This window comes from Cygnus atratus, chromosome 1 (assembly GCF_013377495.2).
Source record: "Cygnus atratus isolate AKBS03 ecotype Queensland, Australia chromosome 1, CAtr_DNAZoo_HiC_assembly, whole genome shotgun sequence".
Classification (NCBI taxonomy): Eukaryota; Metazoa; Chordata; class Aves; order Anseriformes; family Anatidae; genus Cygnus; species Cygnus atratus.
The window spans coordinates 126,405,810-126,427,894 of record NC_066362.1 but is presented as its reverse complement, the minus strand read 5'-3'; the positions used below and the strand labels follow the sequence as shown (position 1 = coordinate 126,427,894).

General features: G+C 39.1%; 1 protein-coding gene across 2 annotated transcripts in view; it reads right to left on the bottom strand.

Annotated features, from left to right (window-relative positions):
• Positions 1-6,332: 6,332 nt before the first annotated feature.
• The window catches only part of MAP7D2 (MAP7 domain containing 2), a 78,119-nt gene continuing 62,366 nt past the window's right edge, over positions 6,333-22,085 (bottom strand). For both annotated transcript variants that reach the window (XM_050712496.1, XM_050712486.1), the window contains 9 exons: positions 15,599-15,831; positions 15,087-15,213; positions 13,609-13,813; positions 13,378-13,482; positions 12,068-12,121; positions 11,364-11,442; positions 10,420-10,606; positions 8,527-8,806; positions 6,333-7,925 (listed from right to left, as the gene is read on the bottom strand). In XM_050712496.1, the coding sequence (XP_050568453.1) occupies positions 8,557-8,806; positions 10,420-10,606; positions 11,364-11,442; positions 12,068-12,121; positions 13,378-13,482; positions 13,609-13,813; positions 15,087-15,213; positions 15,599-15,831 (1,240 nt within the window). In that variant the 3' untranslated portion in view covers positions 6,333-7,925; positions 8,527-8,556. The remainder of the gene's footprint in view (positions 7,926-8,526; positions 8,807-10,419; positions 10,607-11,363; positions 11,443-12,067; positions 12,122-13,377; positions 13,483-13,608; positions 13,814-15,086; positions 15,214-15,598; positions 15,832-22,085) is intronic.

Genomic DNA, 22,085 nt, shown 5'->3' with positions numbered 1-22,085 from the left:
TTGCACAAGGCTTGACAATTACTACTTATTAAAACTAATTATTTTAATCTATTTCCATGTTTTTTCTAATTAGGTATCATTAGAATAGAGAATAGCTTTCATATTCCTTTAATGTTTAATTTAGTAAACATTCCCTTTGGAAACAGTACGGCTGTGGTTTGCATGCTAAATACTTGGAAATTACGGATGGAAGTAAGCTAGAATTTGAAAGCAGAAACCGTCAAGAGATAGTAGATAGACTTTACCTATCTGTTCTTACAAGCAGGCATTTTGTTTTCCACATAAAACTTTACTATTGGAGCCAAACTTTGCTGAATGCTATGTTAATTTAGAAAAAAAAAAAATGCAGAAATAAAACTTTCCTCAATCCTTGGAGGGTCAGGTCCAGAAGCCTGGGCTTTCCCATGCTGCCAGGCTCACCACCACTGCCACCATTTCTGCATACCTGCTCTCCGCCAAGGTGGACTAGATAAATGAAATTAAAAGCACTTTGTAGGGAGCGGGTTAGTTTGGTTGCCTTACACAGTTCATTTTGGTGTGTGTAGACAGAGCCTGCAGATGGTTATACCTGAAGGAGAAACAGCACATCGGAGCAGTGAGAGAGGATCTGCTGCAGCAAACATCTGCAAAGGGAAGATCCACCATCAGGAACTGTAATGATGGATTTAGTGGCCAACCTCTCTTAATATTTAAAGGGAAATCTTTAGTTTGTACTTCACTGTTTTATTATGCCTCCTGATAAGACTTGCGTGGCCTCTTTAACTTTGATCTCCGCTTTTAGAGCAGTTTCATGTTTATGTTTTCTTTTTCACTTCTCACCTACCCGTCCCTCAGCACAAACATTCCTTCTTGTCTTTGAGCTACACCAAAATATTTTTGCCAAACCACAAAGCACGTCTGCTGCCTTGAAAAAAAAAAAAAGAGAAAAAAGAGTAAGCTGCCTAAGTCTTTGCAGACACACAACACATTCACTTCTTCTAATAATAAAAAAAATAGGATTTCTGTCATTGAGTGGAATAAAATTAGCTAAACCTCCAAGCTCCCAGCGAAGGAGTGTCAGCTGTTTGTCTTCATAAAAAACTGAGATACTGGTGCTTAGGTCAACTCCTGAGGTTACTTGTCAAAATAACTTTAAATCTGAAACACCTCATCCAGACAAGAATTTGGTCCAGAATAAAGTAAAAGACCAGATGTGGTGTTGTAAGAGCTTTGTTCAACAGCTTTCTGGAGAACAGTGGTATTTTTTTTCAGTCGAGGCTCAGAGCAACAGATAACAATTCCCTCTTTAATTGAGGAAATAAGCCCCGCATTATTTAGCTCTGAAACTTACAGAAAGCTGCAAAGCCATCGTTTAATTAAAACCTGAAGGAAGGCGAGAGGCTGACTGGCTGCACGCCAGGGCTCTGATAGTATCACCAAATTACTCTTTAAAGAGAGCCTGTAGCGAGGCTGCAGCCCCGTGACATACGGATGCCTGCGTGTTTTATTTACAAGGTCCTCGCGACTTTCCTGTAACGACACGCAGAAGCTTCGCCGTTGCCGCAAGGCGTGCGGCCTGCGTAAACCTGGCTGGATTTTTGCAACTTAGCAGTGAAAACAATTGCTGTGCATGAATTAATACCGACGCGTGACACAAGTGCAGGTAACAAAACCTTACAGACAGTGGCTTTGAACTAGGCTTAGCGTCCCTGTGTCGGCTGCCGACGGGCCTGGGGAGGCCGCTGAGGCGCAGGGCCCAGGAAGGAGGCAGGCTGAGGAGCCCCTCTGGTGAAGCAGCCGGATGGGAAGTTTGAGCAGGGAGCGGTTTCTAACAGTACAGCTTGACAGGAGGTTGTGGCACTACCCATACTCACCTCTCTCAGTAATTTTAATGATAATCACTTGTAAACATGCGCACAGCATCCTGGCGTTCTTCAGCGACAGGACCTTCAGCCATCCCTCTTCCCCCTCCCGCCTTCCACCAACTCACTCACTAAAGCCACCAACAGTTTCGTTTGCTACGGGGCACTTTCAGCCCCAAAACATAAGCTAACCTCTTAAAAATTTAGGTCAGAAATGCAACTTGCTTGCCGGAAGGAAAGAAATGCTGACGCAGTCTTCAGCTAGGGAGGTTTTATCCCGTCCAGCCAGGCCTGTGTGGATTCATTGCCTGTGACAGCGGAGCCTCGTTGCTGTCTCAGACGCACTACTGCAGATAGTCAGTCTCCAAAAAAACTCTGATCTTTTGTCTCTCTGCCAGCGATGGTGTGGACGGTCTTTGTCCAGGAAACTGGAGAACTGCTTCCAGCAGGCGACCACAAGAATTTGTATTCTCTAGCGTTTATTTGTTTGAACTGATAAGAGGTTTATGAAAAGAAAAACGAGAGTGAAAACTTCCTTGTCTGAGATCTTGCAGCAGGAAAATCAGGAGTAACTCCACAGTACTTATTGGTATTAGACCTTCATAGCTCTGCATGTTTACCATGCTAATAATGATATTTCAGACAATGTTGCCATCTGTATTTTAAAAGAGAGGTTATTCTGAAAAGGGAGGAGTGAACATAATATCGTGTTGTCATAGATATTACCCTGGTACTGCTTACTGTGCTGCTCATGTACTGAATTTGGTGAGTGTAGCTGTTATTTATACAAAAAATGAGGAAATACTGCCAGAGTAATTTTCTTGATTGTGAACATATTTCATACCCATCACATTTTTTCTCCAGCTATGTAATTTAAGGTTCTCGGGCCCACTCCTGTACAGTGTCAATCACCTACAATTGCCACTGACTTCAAGTGATGCTAGAAGATGCAGGTGATAATGCATAGCTTGTGGTTTGAGTTATTTACGTAACTATTTTAAAATCTTAGAGCAAGGACTTCATAGAGAACAGCACATTGCTTACCTTTTCTTTCTATTCATTGAATCTCTCCTGAATAATAGTTGTTTTCTTCTCTGGAAATCATTAAGGCTTGATTTCAGGAGGGATACACTTCTATTTTTGTAAAGCTCCCAAGTGAACACCACGCACTAGTTTCCAGAGCATTTATTTTTATCCTGAGAATTGCAAGCGCCAAGTAATCATGCAGCCCACTAGTTCAAAAACATTACTATCTCAGTCTTGAATCATTGGAAATACTATAAACTGTGTTATTATACTTTAGTACTACAAGCTGGAGAATGAACAAGGTAACTGAGACGAAAACAAGAGTCAAAAATTACTTAGGCGGTCAAGAAACCATTTTCTTGTATTTTAGGTAATTATTTTAAAAGCTTAAGCATCCTTCCTCTTACTGTTTCTGCCTGCAATTTTAAGGGCTTTTACACTTAACATGTTGCTACAATAGATGAGTTAAATTGGCCGACTGAGTGAACAACAGCACCTAATTTTCATCTGTGAGAGATGATAACGGTAAGATAAATGATGGGATAAAGAACTGGGGAGAGAAGAACATTGTGGCTTGCAGTGTCCTGCACTGATATTGCTGCCACTAAAAGCATAACAAAAATGCATTTTAATATCTCAAGGTTCAGATTATTTTTAAGTGTATGTATATATATGTATATATTCTGGAAAGTGAATGAACCTAAAAGCTGTTTCTCTTAAGATTAAAAAATAAATAAATGCAACCACAATACACATTCTCCAGGTTCTGGCATAGTGGCCCAGCAGTAATACATTATTCAAAACATAGTATTAACGCTGCAAATCAGTGTCCCAAAGTGTCAGGTAACCGACATTTATATAGGCAGCAGAGGTCAACAACCACTCTTCACGTTGGTTTTGGAGGCAACCAACAGCTTGAGCAGCATTCCTCTAAAACGAGAGCAGAGATAGACAGCTTTTCAGTCTCTGCATTGTTCTTGCAGAGGGAGGGAGAAGGGAGAGGTAAGGACGAAGTCCCACACATCGCTATAGCATGTCAAGTGGCATGTCCCCACCAATTAGTTTATGTGCTGCTTAAATGACAGTTTTGCTTGTTTTTCCAGTGCAGCATTTGGGCAGTGGCTTAAAGAAAACAAGAAATAGACCTCACAGAGTAAATCACTGGCTCCTGAGTATGAAACTGCTTGCATTTTAATACCCTTTCTACAGGTAAGGAACAAGCAGGTAGTCACAGGAGTGACCTTAGAGGTGCTACTGGCAAACCCTGCTCAGCAAACACCACTGGAAGAGACCAGGGTCCCTTCACCACAGGGGCATCTGCTCAGTGGTCTCACCTGCTGTCCTGAGAGCACAGAGCGCCTTCTGGATGTCAGTCAGCTTAATGAGAAGGTACCTGCTAGGGATATATTTCACGTTTTGGGTTTGGAAGGGCTTTGGCTGAGATGGGAAGGGACCGCAGCTTAAGCCCTTTGTGGAAGTACATCTGCTGGGGGCTTCCAGGCTGCTTCGCAGCTCCAGAGCTGCCCTGGCATCCCATGCTCCCCCCTCTGACCAGCCACGGCAGATCAAAGGCTGCCACACCACCTCGGGCACGTGGGGTTGTGGAGAAGCAAAAGGGCTGCAGTGCTGAGGCCTGAAGTACAAGCCTGGTGGCGGCAGGGGTGCCTGGAGTGGCCAGCCACCCGAAGAAGCTACATACAGCTAACAAGGCTGGGAGCTAACGAGCAAAGAGTTGCTTTTTGAGAGGTGGCAAAGGGAAGACCAACATCCCGCCAGCCAGAGTAGCAGTCTGTGCTATTCCTGTTGCTTTCTCCAGACTTATAATCTGTACAATTACAGGAGAGCGGATGATTCCCCCACTCCTAGCCCAGTATCGCTAGATGAAAATGCAGCCTCGGGGTCCGGATCCGCCCACCACCGATGCTGCTTCATTTTGAAGTGAACACAGGTGGAGGCCAGGAGGGCTGCTCGAGGCCTTTGCCGAGGCCTGAGACAAGCTTTGGGTGTTGTTTCCCAGAGCAGTACCAAGGAAAATACTCATCCTAATCAGGGAGTTACTGCAATGCCCAATTACCTTACCTTTATTTATGCTTTAATAGTTATAGTAGTTATTGAAAATAAATCTGGGAAAAGACAGTAGCAGTGTCAGATTCTTCTTGGTGCCTGAGATAGGCTACATTTGCGTTATTTCATCATGCTGTATTAGCTCTACACATTACTAGCAAATATTACGTGCCAGCCTAACTTTGTTAACAACTTATTTTTTCATTTTAGTAATGTGCTTTTAGTGTTTTAGTCTGAGTTCTGTTTCAGTTGTTCTCTGACACTCATTCCTGTTTTGCAAATCACTTTAATAAAAGTATACTGAAAAAAATCCTTTCATCCATTCATGAAAATCCGTTTAAGGATCATTGCTCTGGTCTTTTTTCTTGCTGCTTCTTACAGCTTGATCCTCAAATGCTTTACAGCAGCAAAACTCTACAAAGGACATGGATGAATCACTAGTGATCTTTCACCACAGTTCCAAGGCCACCAACAAATTAAAAATAAAGCTCTCTGGGCAGATTTGAATTACAGCAGCAAATATTAATATTGATACAAAGGATTTGTATCGTCTAAAGCAAAAGGTGGGAGCAATTTAACCCCTCAACTAACAGTACTTGTTCCAGATGTTCAAACGATTCTTTAAGGTTTCATTTGAAAGCAGATATAAAAGAAAATACACATGGCCTTTCTTTATAACTACGGACCTACCATATGTCCTTTAATCCTAGTAAACAACTGAGTGGACAGATCACATGAATGATTCAAGAGTTAATAAGAGCAAGATGAACTGTCACTATGGAAAATATTAATATACTTCATTATAAAGTAAAATTTCTATTTTTTTTAATTTTCACCAAAGTTATGATTTTTAAAAATGTATTTGCAGAAGGTTTTCCCCCATATTTCACTAGAATTCAAAGAACATTAATACTGCAACTCCAAGCAAGTTGCTTTCCAGGTAGCAGCATGTGCATTTAGCTTGGAGAGAAGCTGAGCATTTACGTTACAGGTACCGTTACAGAACACATCTCACACACTCAGCAGAACAGTGTCTACTGGCCATGGCTCAAGTTCTCTTTTCCTCATTTTCTTTGCCAGGTAATACCCCAGAGCTGAGGCCTCACACTGGTTTGTATGCCGTCACTAGCACTTCGGGTACCATAGTTTGGAAGCCCTTACCTTATGGCTTTTCTACCACTGGCCTACATTTATTCTATGTACTGGCAAGACCTCAGAAAGCAAGTTAGTGTATGGCAAAGGAAACAATGGTGAAATGTTTTAAGGCTCTGAAAACTCCTTCATTTACTATTTCTGAAGAAGCCTGTGAACATCTCAGCACAAATTAACATGTAGGTATTTTTAAATTAGCCTTATTTTTTGCAAGGATTAAAAGAAAGCTAAGAAACAAAAGTTAAATTCGTAAATGAAAATGTATTTCACCTTTATACATGCTATACATGTCATGCAAATAAAGAAATCTACAGGTTATACAATGACACCATAAAATATCATGTGACATTTGTCAAATACAATGTATCACAGCAAACCAAATGGTTTTGTTTGTTTATTGTTTAAGAAATAAATGTAGGACTAAATTGGAAGACACAGTACCATGCTACAGCTTACTGCACAGTCAAAAGAAATTATTTTTCTGAAGTACACCAACATAAATAGCTGGATTGCTGTAGGTATGCTTCCTGTATACATCGCACATAATTTCATTGGTTACATCCCCACTGCTGGCTTTAAAGAGCACAAGAATGGGTCTACAATTGAGCTCAAGCTACATTTTGAACTCCCTTGCACATAAAAAAACAAAACAAAACCCAAGTTTTCACTTCTTTTTATGTTAGTTTCCAAAGTGAGATGTATTTATAATTTATTTTTATAAGGAACTGGACAAAAGTGTCCTCAAAGCAGCACATAGTCTAGCATAAAGTTATCATAGTTTACCAAGAGAAATAAACGCTGTATGGCATGTAACGTCTACACATTATACATCTTGATGTGAATTCTTCCATACAGATGCTTATAGGATATTAAGTAGGCTAGCAGTGTTCACCATGTGTCTCCCAGCCTTGGTATTTCTGCTGCAATGTTTGAATATTCTTTTGCTGCTGACTGTACCTTGTTTTGTTGAGCCTCTAAGGAAGACAAAATACTTCTCCACATGACAGCAAGCCTGCTGGTATTTATCAAGTGTCCGCATCCTCAAAGGTTAACATGTTATCTGCCCCCTGACATACTCATTTGCATCTACTACAGTTATACTATATGTATTAAGGGATTATACTAGGCATTTTGCCTACGTCGTTCACAGGTGTTACACAAGTATGTTTTTAAACACAACTGATAGTCGCTCCAGGACTATAAGTATTGACCAATAAGTGCCACTAGTGACTAAAACTGCCAACATAACCGCAACGTGATAACTTCCACACTCCACAGTCAGTAAGAAGGCTCTTACAATTCCAGTAATTCTGTATTTTTCAAGCCTTTTCACTTAGAGTTTTGAATCATACACCTGCATAAATGTTGCCAATAATTCCTTCTTAAAAACAAAAAAAAGACAGGCACAAAACTAAAGTACAGTATATTATTTCATTTCAATGCACCGTGGGCAAATTTCTTCACTATTTACAAGAAAAAGACTTCTAAATAGATGTATGATAAAATTAAGGAAGAATGATTTTAAAATAAAATGCACAAGTAAAAATCACAGTGAAGTGTTCAGATGGATTTTAAATTAAAGGAAATTTTAAGTGCTTTACTAGCAGCTAAAGCTCAGATTCTAATGCATAGTCTTCCCTGAAACCGTCCAGGTTCTAGATCGCTGTTTGCCACCAAAAGCAGACAGTTATTCAACATATTCCCTGGGAAGACAAAGTTATATTCAGCTCCGATTATTTGAAATCCAGTGTTCAAGGGCTGCAGAAGCTTTTCCAAGTGACAAGCTCATATTTTATCGTCAGTAGCATCACAGGGATATATATCCTCCACAGATCGCTACCTCTGTCAATTAAAAAACAAGAGAAGAAAACCAAGTCAGCTATGCCAGTTACATGACCTCAGTTCTGTAATTTAGAATACACTCTTAATAAAATTAGCTGTGGAAATGTACTTTTAAATTGTCATTAAAGCCCACCATTTTTTCCCCCCACATGGTTTGTCAGCTTTCCAGGATAAGCGATTCAACATCATGCTGCAAGTCTTTACAGCAGCAGAAAAAAGCAAGCAGCAACAATAACTACTATTTTCTAGGTTGGCCCCACTTTTAACTGTTTTCTTTATGCTAATGTGCTCCGAAGACTTACAGGAAAGGTATTTTATTAATGTCGAAAATGAGCAGCTCTCTTCTCACTACATTCTGAATGGAAAAAGGAAATGTTTCAATGTACCAGATACTTTCAGTTGCTATGATACATGCAGTTTACATATAATGCCCATTTAAAAAGAGCTGCAAATGTGAAAGATTGTGCTACATTTAAATATCTAAGAGACCATATGTGAAGAGAGGAAGAAAGCTGGTGTTTACAACTGCTCTATCTTCTGGGAAGCTCATAAGTAATCACAGCAATTTATCACATCTAAGTTGTTTATCACAATACTGTACCTTTTCTTGTTCTGCTGAAAAGCGAGGCTGTCAACAGATGGAATTAAGTGTATTTTCCTGTCCTGGGCTGTTAAACCCCTCAATCAAGTTTTTGTTACAGTCATCTAGGCTAATGGTATCACTGGACGTCTTGGAGTAAGTAGCTTGGCCTGTGAAATCCAAGAGATCTTCAAGAGCCTTGGCATTACTTGTCCCATTTTGGTCCAAAGAAACACCGGGCATGAGTTCATTCATGGGTGAATATTCAGGGATAGAGATAAGTTCTTCTTTTGAAACCGGGCTATAGAAAAGATATATGAAAAGATGATGCAGAATAACAGCTGTGTAAATTTTCATTAAGCAACAAATTAATCTTCTGACCATCTAAAACCTACTACTTATCTTAGGGCCAGCTGCAGTAAGCCTTTACCTAGAGTATGTCCCAACCCAAACAAAGAGAGATTATCCTGTTCAGGAAGAAAGGTCACACAATTTATATTCCTTAAAGATTAAGGTTTGTGGTACCTGTGGGACATGAACATTCATCCCTAAAAAACACATTTCTGGTAGTTTACTGAACTGAATTTACTGACCGCTCATTTCTGCGCCTGCACCCTTCCATTACCTAAATATTAATTGCATCTCGCAAATTATTGTCCTACTCCTGCAAGTACTTACTTAAAGCACTCACACTTCACAATTTAAGTAAAAAGGTATTTCTTAATACTTTGCGACATAGTTCAGACATAGAAACGCCAGAATTTAATTTAAGAAGCGTTGCAATCAGCTGATGCTTTACAGAGACTACAACGGCAAGTACCTTTCAGTTTAGAGAAGAAAAGGCAGAACTTTTGTGAATCAGATTCAGTAACACCAAATCCAGGTGGTGCTCAATGATACTGGTAAGAGACTGGGTTTAACACAGATCAAAGAATATAATTTACCTCAGTGGGACTGAGCTGTAGAATTTGCTGCCAGATGAGGTCATGGAAGCAAATATCAGCAGGTTGAAAAAAGAGTTAGATAAACCCATGAGGAACAGACTGATCTGTGGATATTAAACATGGCAACGCAGATTTCTACCCTCCAGCATCCCTAATATAACACTTCTGTGTGGTATTGGATTGCAGGAAGTGGTTAGGCTCAGGTGCTCTCCCTAACTAGATTTTCCTATTCGTACTTGCTCAGACAGAACAATGGCTTAGGTGGACTTTTGGTCTGGCCCAGTAGGGCACTTATGTATTTATGCAGATTTACTGGAAATACATAAACCGTATGAGAGGTTAATTTACCTTGTTGGTTAATGAAATGTAGTATAAAAGTTTCATGTTTAAAATTCAGAGCTAGCTTTCTCATAACAACCTTAAATTACCAACTTCCTTCTTTCCTGAGTCCTTCAACCAAAATCCAACAGTATTTAATACGTAGGAAGTTACTTACTCATTCTGATAGACTTGTTCCAATACAGTACTTAAAACTCTGAATTCATAAATTTACTTTATTCTGTTTGTATGGACAGAGAAAAGCTTACGCATCATAGCTATACAGTCCTGACAGAAATAAAAAAATAATGGTGGCATCTGAATAATATCTATAGTAGCTATTTTCACAGTAAGGTGTTCTGGGATCTATCTGAAAGGTTTGGGAAAATTTGTATGGAATCCATACAACAATGGTAGAAAGGTTTTGAAGTTCCCCTACCCACAAACATGTGAGAGTGAGATGAGGGTCAGACTCATCTGAAGCAACCAATTTGTATCTTGTCAGAAGTGGAATACACCACAGCTGACACCACTATCCCGATGCATTGTGGAGTAGGTGAGAAGTAAAGGAATAAGTATTAGCAAATGATACAGGAAACTGTATGTGTCTAATATGAATTTCACAATTTCTATTTGTAGGTATGGTCTGTACCTCACGTCCATAGACTGAACTTCATCTGTTGAGTCTTCCATGCTGTTAGATTTCCCATCAACAGCTTCCAGCTGAATAAGTCCTGGAACTGACTTTAGTCCATTAGCAACTACATCTTGGGAAGGGACTACAGAGGCAGCACTTTCTAAGCTTTTATTTTTTAGGCAGGTTGCCAGTCCATTGATCTCTACAAAAGAAGGTTAGAAATTATGACAGTAGCAATATCTTATTTAATTAATTTAAAAAAAAAAAAATCAGAAATGCTTTTAAGTTACAGAGTAGGAAGGAGGACTGCCAACGAAGTAGGGATTCAGTTTCATCTATGACTCACACTGTACTTTCAATCCTCCTTTCCACTCTAAAATTGTGCTTTATGTTACATCTTTTAATGAAACAGGAAGAGAATGTATCATCTTTACACCATTTACTAAAAGCCCTTAACATAGGAAAGTAAACAAAACATAGATAAATGCCACAGATATTTTTTAAAATTAATTCTTAAAAATACGTGTTGTTTTCACCAAGTCAAATTAAATCTTATTTTCATCAAGACTCTGAGCAATGCTATAAAAAGCTTGCAAGCTTGGTTGCGTGCTGAATTTTTTTTTTTTTTTTTTTTTTTTTTTTTTTACCAACAGAACTCCAACGTAGGTTGCAGCAGCCAAACCAATTAGCAGACTGGAACTTCTCATTTACAGAAATGCTATGTCAGATCAGAAATGCTATGTCAGATACTAAATGGAGAAGAAAATTTCTTCTGCTTCTGCTTATGTGGCTAAACAAGGGTGAGTCCCCAGTCTGTAACGCTTGTAACTGACATAAACCGAGCTATTCTTTTTGAGATAAAAGCAAAGAACCTGTGCTAATACACAGTGTTATGCCTGAGCAAAACTCTGAAAAGAAATAGCTATTAAAAGAGGTCATAAAAATATGGCAAGCCTCACCTGGCTGGTTGAGAACAAGGACTTTTGGTTGCTTTTCCACATTCAAAGTTGATGGTATCTCCAGTTTTGGCTCTTCCTTCTGTAATCAAGTAACAAATCAACTGTATTAGACAAAGTAGTGTAATCTTCATGGAACTGATTGTGTTCCAAACCTGTGGGAGTACCCCCAGGGTCAGGGGGTGGTCAAAGTTCATCAACAGTATTAGAGAAATTTTTTCTTTTAATATTGGGCTTAAAAAAAAAATTCTCTGAAAGTAACTGAACAAACGGTTTTCTTAGTAGAAAGTTTACATTTTAAGTGAAAACTTAACTGTTCATAATTTTCTGGCTGCACACACCTGCCTTGTTCTCAAAAACTACATTCCTGGTAGCCTTAACATGGAGAGCTCAATAACTAATTCACTGGCTGATACAAAGCAGAAGATATATCAGCAAACACTACAGCTCCAGCATTCAGTACTACCAGCAAGGGATGAGTTCTTCCCACCTCACTAGGCATTCAAGGAGGTACATCTACAACACTTGCATAAAGCTGTGTCTCTGTTGCAGTGGCACAACAGTAACAGTCATTCCCAGTTCTAAAATGCAACTAAAATTTGGGTGTAGAGCATACCTAAGTATACTTACTATCATAGAACAATGCTAGGGTTTAATTTTCACATGAGCTATAAACCAAAACAAATCCTGAAAAAACAGTTTCATACCTTTATTTCTGGTGTTTCACTCCTCCTTGTTCTCTTCATTATTTCATCTATTCTCTAGAAATCAAAATAAAATGGTGTATGAGAAGGCAGGCAGAATATTTAACACAAGAGATAAAGGAAGAAAAGAAGATAAAAAAAAAGTTGTCGTTTCACGACTTCATCCCTGCCTCTCCTGAAAAAGGGAGAATAAATAAGAAAAGTAAATAAAAGATAGAAAACAGCTGGTAGCTGGCTTTCACATACCAGAGCTCACAAAACAGGACTTTCTTACTAGGTGGAATTTATAGGCAGACAGACATTTTAAATACAAGATGTTTGTAGTTTTGAGTTGTGCTCAGCTTTGGACAAAGAGATTTATTTTAAAACAACAGCTATTATTTTAATCTAGTTACTTTTCCTATTTCCAAATAGTTGCTTTAAAAATAGTTAGGGTTTTTGGAATGAATGAGTAAAACGAAACATCTGAAGTTATTCTTGCTAGGAATGTGCAAGGAGCTACCCTAAAACCTCTTTTTTCCTCTCTGTTCATTAAAAATAACAAAAACCCACACATCGACTACTCCCAGCAAGCCCTGTTTCTTTGCACTACTGTGAAAGGAAACTATTTCAGATGTAAAGGCATTTTGCTTTGGTATTCTAATCTGCAACATGCCTCCAGCTCAGTGGTAAACTGTTAAAAATAACATATTGGAATAACATATATGGAAAGAAGGCCTTCTATAACCAGAAAGAGGCTCAGCAGCTCTGCAGCTGTTCTCTCTTGCCACAGAGCTGTATGTAAAGCTAAGCTATGCAGTTCCAGCCTTGCTTGTGCAAAAACAGTTGCAGAAGAGAGCCCTGCTGCCTCTGCATAATGTAACCAGAGACAAGCCAGGTGGGAAGAAACCTGTTTATCCCATTAACTTTCTCAATTAAGAACACAGAGCTTTTGTTGAGTAAGTTTTAAAACAAAGTCACTCATGTTCCTCAATAGTCTGTGATGTCCTGGGTTGGGTGGCAATCAACATTTGCCTTGGCATGCCATTCCCTGTTTGTCTCAGGCATTTAACTTTGTGGGTTGAGGCTAATTCTGTGTTTGTTCACTACTTAGAAGAAAGTCATTTGCCTCAGGCAACTCCACTTTGTTCCATATGCTGATGCAGACATTCCCCTAACCTGTAAGGAGCAAATACTAAATTAAGCATAAATACTAATCTGTAATCTTCCCCTACCCACCCCAGTGTTATTTCTGGATTCTACTGGGTACTTCCCGCGTTATATATTTAAACAAGACCTGAAATAAGCATCTTAAATGAGACACAAATATCTACCTTCTTCCGCTCCAGTCTTTCTTGCTCAATTTGCTGCATGATTTGCTCCCTTTCAAGACGAAGTTGTTCAGCTGCCTCACGGGCTTTGATTTCCGCTTCTTCCCTCTAATCAAAATGTGCGAAATATGATAGGTCCATTATTTATTTCAGGATGATTAGTGGATACTATAAAATATTTTATTTCTATGTATATATAAATATATGTATACATATCTGTGTTTGAGATTATACCTGTTTCTCAATTTTGGCCTGGAGCTCTTTTTCTTGCTTTTCTTTCAGCATTTGTTCTTCCTCAGCTCTTCTCTTGGCTTCCTCTTCTGCCTTTTTTCTAGCTGCTTCTTCTTCACGTCTTCTTTCCTCCTCTTTCTTTCGAGCCTCCTCCTCAAGACGAAGTCTTTCTTCTTCTGCCTTTCTTTTCTGTTCTTCTCTTTCAAGCCTGCAAATGTACATTAGTACGTTTAAAAGGTTTCATCTTGTTTAGCATGAATCCTGTGGTATGTATGGCATACAATCAGCATTAACTGACTCTGCATCGGTGGACATTTTCTTGAAAAATACCAAGAATGCAAGAAAGAGGTTGAGCACATGCCCAAAATATCAAAATTTTATTCCAACCTTAAATATAATATATATATTAAATATAGTATCTCATAGAAATTATATTTCCCTTTAAAAACAGGTTTGATTAAAGAAAAAAACACATTTCCATTCTAGTTTCCAATGGAATATAAGGAAATAATGTTCTGTAAGCTTCAATAATAAAAGACATCCCTCTTCTCCAGTACTTCACTTAGCTCCCAGAACACTGGTATCTATAAACAAGCATATATTTCTGTCTTTCATTTTAGCTGAAGATAAACACATTGGATCAGTAGCAGCAAACAAAATCCACAGAACAGTGATATGCTCAAAAGAGTGGGTCTAAATATTCCACCTGTGCTGTTCACCGGCCCACTCAAGGACAGCATGTTCCTTCACCATCACATTCAAGAGCTGTTTTGACAACTGAACTATCTTATCTCTGCATACTGGGGATTTGGGAAGTATTTCTGTTGGGCCAAACTGGCAGACACTAGTGATTTTTTTTCCCCAAACATTCTCAATAAGAACAGACACAGTTGCATTTAGACATGTAGAGTTAGAGATTTAATATTAGGGAAGGAAGGCATGATTAGTTGACATAGGCAACTAGCATCCAATATGGAGAACAACCCAAAAACTTACTCCAGGAACAGAGCCAGAAATCCACTCTTCAGACACAACAATGTTCATTGTGCCCACACTCTTAAAGCCCTCAAGTGCCTACATACTGGGCAGGGAGATGAACTTCAGGTAATTTTTTTGAATACAAGCCTTGCAGTTTAAGGCATAAACAGTTACCACATGATGATTTCTTCTACATGAACTAGCTCATTTAAAACTGCCTCAGATGTTTTTACAAGGTACTGCACGTTGCAGTGTGGACATAACTGAAGTATTTGGATGAGTGAGTTTCTTCAGGCTTCTTGAAGGGGCAAAATTGCTATTTTCTAACTTCACTAGTTATAAGGACTGCATAAAGACACTAATGAATTATGGATCCAAATTTAAATAAATTAACAGTTAAATGTAAGCTTCTGCCTTGATTCTAAAAACATCACAGTTTCAAGCACCTTCAGTGGTACAAGTCAAATTATTAGCTAATAATTTTCACAAATCAACAGTGATACCTCTCCTGTTCTTCTCTTTCCTGTCTCTCCCTTTCTTCTTGTTCTTTTTGCAGTCGGGCCTGTCGTCTTTTTTCAGCTAGAATTTTTGAGGCTTCTTCTGCATCAGTTGTTCCTGCTGTGATCTTCCCTGGAAGAAGACCAAGGGTGGAAAGTCAGACAGGGAACTGAGAGAGGGCCCAGTGCTTCCTCACTGGCACAGAGGCTAAAACAGGCCAGGTTCACGCTGTTATGCCACCTTTGCTTTTCAAAGCATACATCAGCATTTTCTGCAGATAGAATATGAGACGGGTAAGGGCATCCCTGTATTGCAACGTTTTCGTATTCTTGTTAACAGACATTTTTCATACACTAGTAACCCTGGTGAAAACTATACATTACTGCTTCCAACATGTACTTTTACACTTACTCATAAACCCACAGCCAAGTACCTTCACAAAAAGAACAGTTCTTCACTGTTTGAACGCCCCGTGGACCCACAATACCTTGCAATGTGTTCTTGCAGTAAAACTCACCTTCACTGCTTTCAGTCTTTCCTGCAGAAGGCACGTGCTTTTCAGAAGCCACCTGGCCTGCCTCATCGGGGTGTGCTCCTGGGGATTTCTGATGACTGGCATTTTCTTTCTCTTTATCTGCTTTCTTTTTAGGAGCTTCCTGGTTGAGATTAGAAGTGGCACGATGCTTCACAGGAGAAGCTGGATATTGTTTGGCATTTTTAGGAGACTGAGGATAAGTCTTTGCAACTGTCCTGATGAGGGAAGACAAAAATCAAAAACTGTCCATACATTGTGCAACTTCAAATCAAGTTCCATCTTTACATAGATCATTCTTCCTTCTTCTTGGCTCTGGTTACATAGGAGTATCAGCTGTTTTGCACAATGCTGCATAGAAATTACCTGGATGCAAGCAATCAGAACCTGAAATGCAGGGGACTGGCAAGCAAGTGCAAATGACTACAGACTCCTTTAGTAAGACCAGTAATGCTGTCTGAGTTGTAGGAAAGCAACCACGGACTACCTAAAAACAATTATTTTCATAATTCCATAATCATTTTGTCAACACTACTGTATTCAATAGCCTACCTCAACATTTAACGTGAAGCTAGGACTGCTTTCTGTCTGCAGCAATGATGATGGGCCGCAACGTGCTGCTTTCCTCTGAATATAGCCTTCTCAAACACCATCTTTCACTAAGTAGTATCTTTAAAATGATTTTTTAAAATAGCACCAAATATTACTATATACCAAGGTAAAGCCTGGCACTGCAAAAGAGACAGAACTGACTAAACCATTCCACAGCCCGTTCCTCTATTTCAGCTGATGCTTTCATCGGCACCAAAAAGCAGGACTCAAGGCTCAAAGCCCGGCCTGTGTAACCTGCTAGATGGCCATACTTGTGGAAATTGGATGGCACAGCAGCAGTGCTGCTGATAGCTCATTTGGCTGTTGCATACCTTAGATCACCTGATAACCCTGAAGTCAGTTCTGGGAAAGTGAAAGGGCAAGGACAATTGATAATGCTCGCCCATTTTCAGTAAATAAGAGAAGAAATTACAAGGAAACAAAACTACACACAAGAATCATTCGTTATTTATCTAACAGCAGTAACTAGCACTAAACGCTTCTAACATTCAGAAAAGCCGGGCTGTGTGGCTAAGTGTTATGGAAGCAAAGAGATTACAATCTTAAAAAATGATTTATGCAAGCCCCATTAGAGGAAACAATCCTAAATTAAAGTGAGCATTACACAAGCAGTTTTAACCTTCCTTATGGATATATACAATTACGATATAAGCGAATTATCCCTTATCACTTTTTTAATCTGCACACTATACAGTTTCATATACTACAGCCTATTTTCTGTACTATATACTCATTCTGGCAGACCACAGGCATGAAAAGCATAGGCAATGTCTTAAAATTAATGGACTAAAGTGCAAAGCTTTGTACAAACTTAACTATAGTATTGCGTGGCCAGAGACTATTACAACCGGAACAGGATTTGCATTACAGAGCAGATGATAAAAATTACAAGTCTTTCAACTCCCCCTCAATTCGTGAGTTCAGGAAAAGAAATGGTTCTTTTCCACCATATTATGTTGCACTTGAAAAAGGCTGAGACACCAGAACACAGGGAGCTCACTTAAAGCTGCCCAGTTTATGAGGGAAAGACTGTAGAGTAACTGCACTGCCTGTATGCTCTTGTTCCCATGAAGAGCCATTGCACACTGCAAAAGCCCTTGGGCTAGTGGAACAGTAGCACCCAACTAAATTTGAAGTTCAGCTCAGCTACCCTCTGCCCTCAGGCCCAGGAACTCCCTGTAAGCTCAGCTCCTTGACCTTGCTCCTCCCATGAGCTAAGCTGTACAACCGCACCCAGCCTCATACCCTGATGATCCTGATGTCCTGGTTTGTCCTTAGACATGAATAATTATTCAGGCCTTTGCTGGCTGTCACTGGACTCTTAGCTGACTGGTCACCAACACCTGACATGCCCTGGTCACCTTTTTTGGGTGCTGCGGGATGGGGCCCTGTGAGTGAGCTCCCTGTCCCTGCCTGCCCTGCTGCCACCCATAGCTCCTGGATCGCCTGCCGTGTGGTGCAGCCCACTCCTGCTGCTCCTGGACAGAAACGGGCGTTGGAAGATGTGGAGAGGCATGTCACTGTTTCCATCTCTTGCAAAAAACAGCAATGGAAAAAGCTGATTAACATCAGTTGGTGTGAGTCTAGTCTGTTTTTATCACTGCCTTTAGTTTTCTCTTCAGGATACAAATGCAATTCCCAAGCCCTTCTAAAGACAGATTTCAAAGTCCCTACCTACTTCTGTACAGTCTCAAAGAAGTGCCTCACCATTACACCATTTCATCTCATAAAAATATAATGTGTAAGTAGAAAGCAAACAACCTCTATGTTTCTCCAGAGCACAGAGGATGCTTCTTGCCAATGAGACACTGTTTCAATGCATAGTCCTATCTTGCTGTCTTACATTTGACGTTGCCACGTATTTCCTGCAAGGCTTTCTATTTAACTTGTTTTGACAGGAGAAGCAAAACAGTCATAACTGAGACTGAGTCATTTTCAGTATTAGTACAGAAATAAGTAATTGTTCTCTAATAAAGACGTGACAATCAAATTAAAGAGGCTGGCAGGAAGGAGTCTACTCGTGAGACCCACGTATCTTGGACCGCATAGGAATTAGCGCAAACTGACTGTACAACTTACTTGTTGGACTATAAACATGTCCTAAATGTATGAAGTAAAACATCTTGAACTTTAAGACCTACAAGATTTTTCCTTATAACTCTTTGGCCATAAGAACATGTATGGCTTCACTTGTTTTAAAGCAACTAAAAGGGAGAAGCTTATAAAAGCCAGATTACTCTAAGGACAGCAAGAGTGTACTGTGAGGAGCCAAAAGCTGAGAAAGCCCATGAGGAACGAAAATCTTTTCTTCCAGAAGCTTAAGATCATTTATTTGATGCCAGAATAAATTATTAAACATTGTTTTTCCCCCTTGTATTTAAACATTGTCAACTTAGCATTTTTAACATTCCTAAGCACAGGCAGAACTGTTAATGTGTAAAGCTTTCCTACTACTAGTATTTAGATTGACACCACTTCCCCCCCCCCCCCCCCCGAAAGGGGCAAACTGATTGCAAAGACAGCAAATAGGATCATTAAGGCAAACGGATCAATGCTTGCACTGGGGTCTGCTTGGGCTTAAAAAAAGTTTTGTTGTTTTTTTGTTTTTTTGTTTTTTTTTTGCCTTGGGAGAAAAGGAAGGGAATGGAATGACATGCTGGTAAGACTGTGGGAACACAGGAAGCATACCTGATGGAGACTGATTAATTAAAAGACTCCTGAAAATCCTAGAAGTGGTAACACATCAGTTGTGTAAAAGTTAGGTAATCCAAGTCACTAGATTTTACAGGTGAATGCAAAAGCACAAGAAACATCTTCCTGCCTCCATGAAGCCTTATCCTTCTCCTCTTGCCCCCATGCTGACACAGGGGAAGCCATTTGCACCATGACCCCTACGTGCACTGCAAGAATCTCTACCGGGTCTGAGAATCCACCGGTGCTTAAGTTACAGAGGCTCTTATTTCAGTTAAAGAGAGGTAGTAGTAGCCCATACTGCAGAATAATGTCCCATGAACAAGTAAGCTCAGCAGAGGAGTTCTGAGCTTATTCTGGCTAAGCACAGAAAACAAAGTACATGTAGCACATGAGTCAGAGGTCACAACCAATTTTGTCCGTAAGAGGCATGAGAAAGAACAGCATGCCTTCTTTAAAAGCCAGGTACATGGCAGGTCATTGGTTATGGTAGTTAAGCAGGCTAACTTTAAATCAGAGATCAGCAGAGATCAATGCCAGTGCTGCCTTTTTTTTTTTCCTCCCTATCTCTCTATTAACTCAACAAAAGCTCTGCTGGAACCATACCAAGGACTTTCATGTTCTCAAACTTTACTTCTTAGATTACTCTGATCAAACACTGTTCCTGGGTTCTGACATTTTTGCTCTATCATTTGTGATGCTCTTGCAAGAGCAGTTTCCTTTTGCTCTTAATTTTGATCTTTTCTAGCCATGGACAGATTTATTTCTCTTCGATTCCTTAAAAGAGCACAAACTCAGCATAGGTCTATTGAATATTGCTGTTTTATTTGATAGCTGCACTATTACCAGTTTTCAAAACCTTCAGTTGGCCCATCCTTTAGGCTAGCTGCTGAAAAAAGAACTCAGAATAATCTCAATCCAACATTGTTTTCATCTTTGCAACGCAAACCGAAGATTGATACAAATAAATGTAGTAGGTATCAAATAAAAAAATTAGATCTAGGTTAGTGGGGTCATAGAAGCTACTTCTATAAGGAGTTCACCACAAAATAAATATCTTGCTAATGGGCCATTTTAAAAACTTATAAAAGTCTGGGCATTTTTGTACTACTGTACATTCATATGTAATCACTTTTCTGTAATTTGATAGCACACGTGTATTTCTGAAATCACAGTGATGTCCCAATGGCCGCAATGGGATGTTACTTATCCAAAAGAACCACCAAGTTACAGGTTCAGTTAGTGAAACTCTCAGCAAAGGATAGTTAGTGGTACAAACTGAGAGCTGGAAACTGACAAGAATGACTAGCAGGGATGCATATTCCTATTTCCCTCCCCCCTCTCCTTTTTTCTCCTTCTCCCATGAGTTAATGGGTTGGCATAGTAATCTAATGTAGGGGCCTGTCAGAACTTTCCATTTTTATTTGCTATGGCTTATCTGAAGGCACTTAAAACTAAATCCTACTTCCTCGATTCAGTCAAGTCCCATTGATTTTGAAGGGACTATTTACCCAAAGACATGTGAAGGACACAAGCATTATTGCTTTGCCAATCTATAAGATGGGACACTTACCAATTCTCTGAGGGACCCTGCAAGAATAAACTGATTAATGTATAGATCTTTGAAGATGAAACAACTGGGGGAAAAAAAACACTCTAAAATCCTGGTATTATTGAACTTGTGAATAGATCTGAAGAATATAAGCATTTTACACAATTGGTATTCAATAGCAATTGTAAAAATTAAAGATCATTTATCTATTTTCCTAGCTCTCTAATCCATTAACTGTCATCTTTGTCAGCTGACGTACATTGGATTCAAAGCAATAGTTTTGTGCTTCTTTCTTGTGTGGCGCCTCTTGATATCTTTACTTTGTCAAATTTCTTCATCCTTTGAAGTCCTTCCTTGCTTGCAATTATTCTTCACCATATATTTTTTTCTTTCTTTCCTCTTTTTATGTCTGTACTTGCTTACTCATTTTTCTTGGATGTTATGCTTTGAGTTCATCTTTTTTTGCACCTTCACAAACGTTTTTATTTTATTTATGCAATTACTGCAAATCCATTCTGCCATCAATCACTCTCTCTGTTCAGGTTACAGTTTTACTGTCTTGTTTGAGCCTGTTTCAGTTATTCTACCATGACAAAGAAAGCTTTTTAATTAATAACGAAACAAAATATCAAGAAGAGAAGGCAAGCAACTACCACTCACGAACCAAGATGATGACTGTAAAGAGCTAACAACTACAACAATACCAAGCAAACTGGAACATCAAGTCACATGTTTTTAAGAAGAAAAATGCCTACAGCTAATCATCTAAATCACTGGCCATTCTTGCTTCTTTACTCAAGAGCTGTCAAAGTTAAGGTGCTATCCAGGATCACTAACTACTAGTGCTGTTGAATACATATTCTTGTTTCTTCCACATGTATTTTTTGGCCATATGGTGTGCTGGATGGAAAAAAGATTAGACTTGTAAAAGTTTTCAACAATAATGAATATTTGTCTACATACTTAATTACAATAAAATTATTCTTAAGCTCCACAGTTACTTTTAAAGGAAAAGCTAAGATTATACAATCTAAAAGAAGGTTCCTACATTTAAATCCACTGACCAGCCAGATCATCATCTGGCACTTGAGTTGCATGAAGAACTGCATATCTTTATATAATAGTACAATATGATGAGCAGGATACTTTGTTTTGTTTTGTTTTTTAATTTCTGAAGAGACATTTCAAGAGCACTGAAGCACAACTGTCTTTCTGCAGTCAGTAACAAACATGGATTTAAACTCTATTTGCTGCATCTCTCGTAAGGTCAAGAAGGGTGTTCTAACTGGGCCATGCTGAGATTAAACTCTCTGTAATACATTGGTAGCAGTGATCAGAATCAGATTCTCTTGAAGAAGAGAGGAAGAGAAAAAAAGGATAACTATCTGGGGCTTACAAACACAGAGAAACCCACTAGCAGGCATCTTAATTCCTCCATACAGCATCTGTTTCTTCCTCTAAAAAGCAGACTATATTCCTCATAGGCAAAAAAAACAAAAACATTTTCCTATAAAAAAGTTCTCATAATTTGCATTTGTATATATGAGGAAAAAAAAAGAAAACACCTTAAATTTTTGCCTAACTTTTTATGGAAGTTAGTTCTACAAATTAAGACTG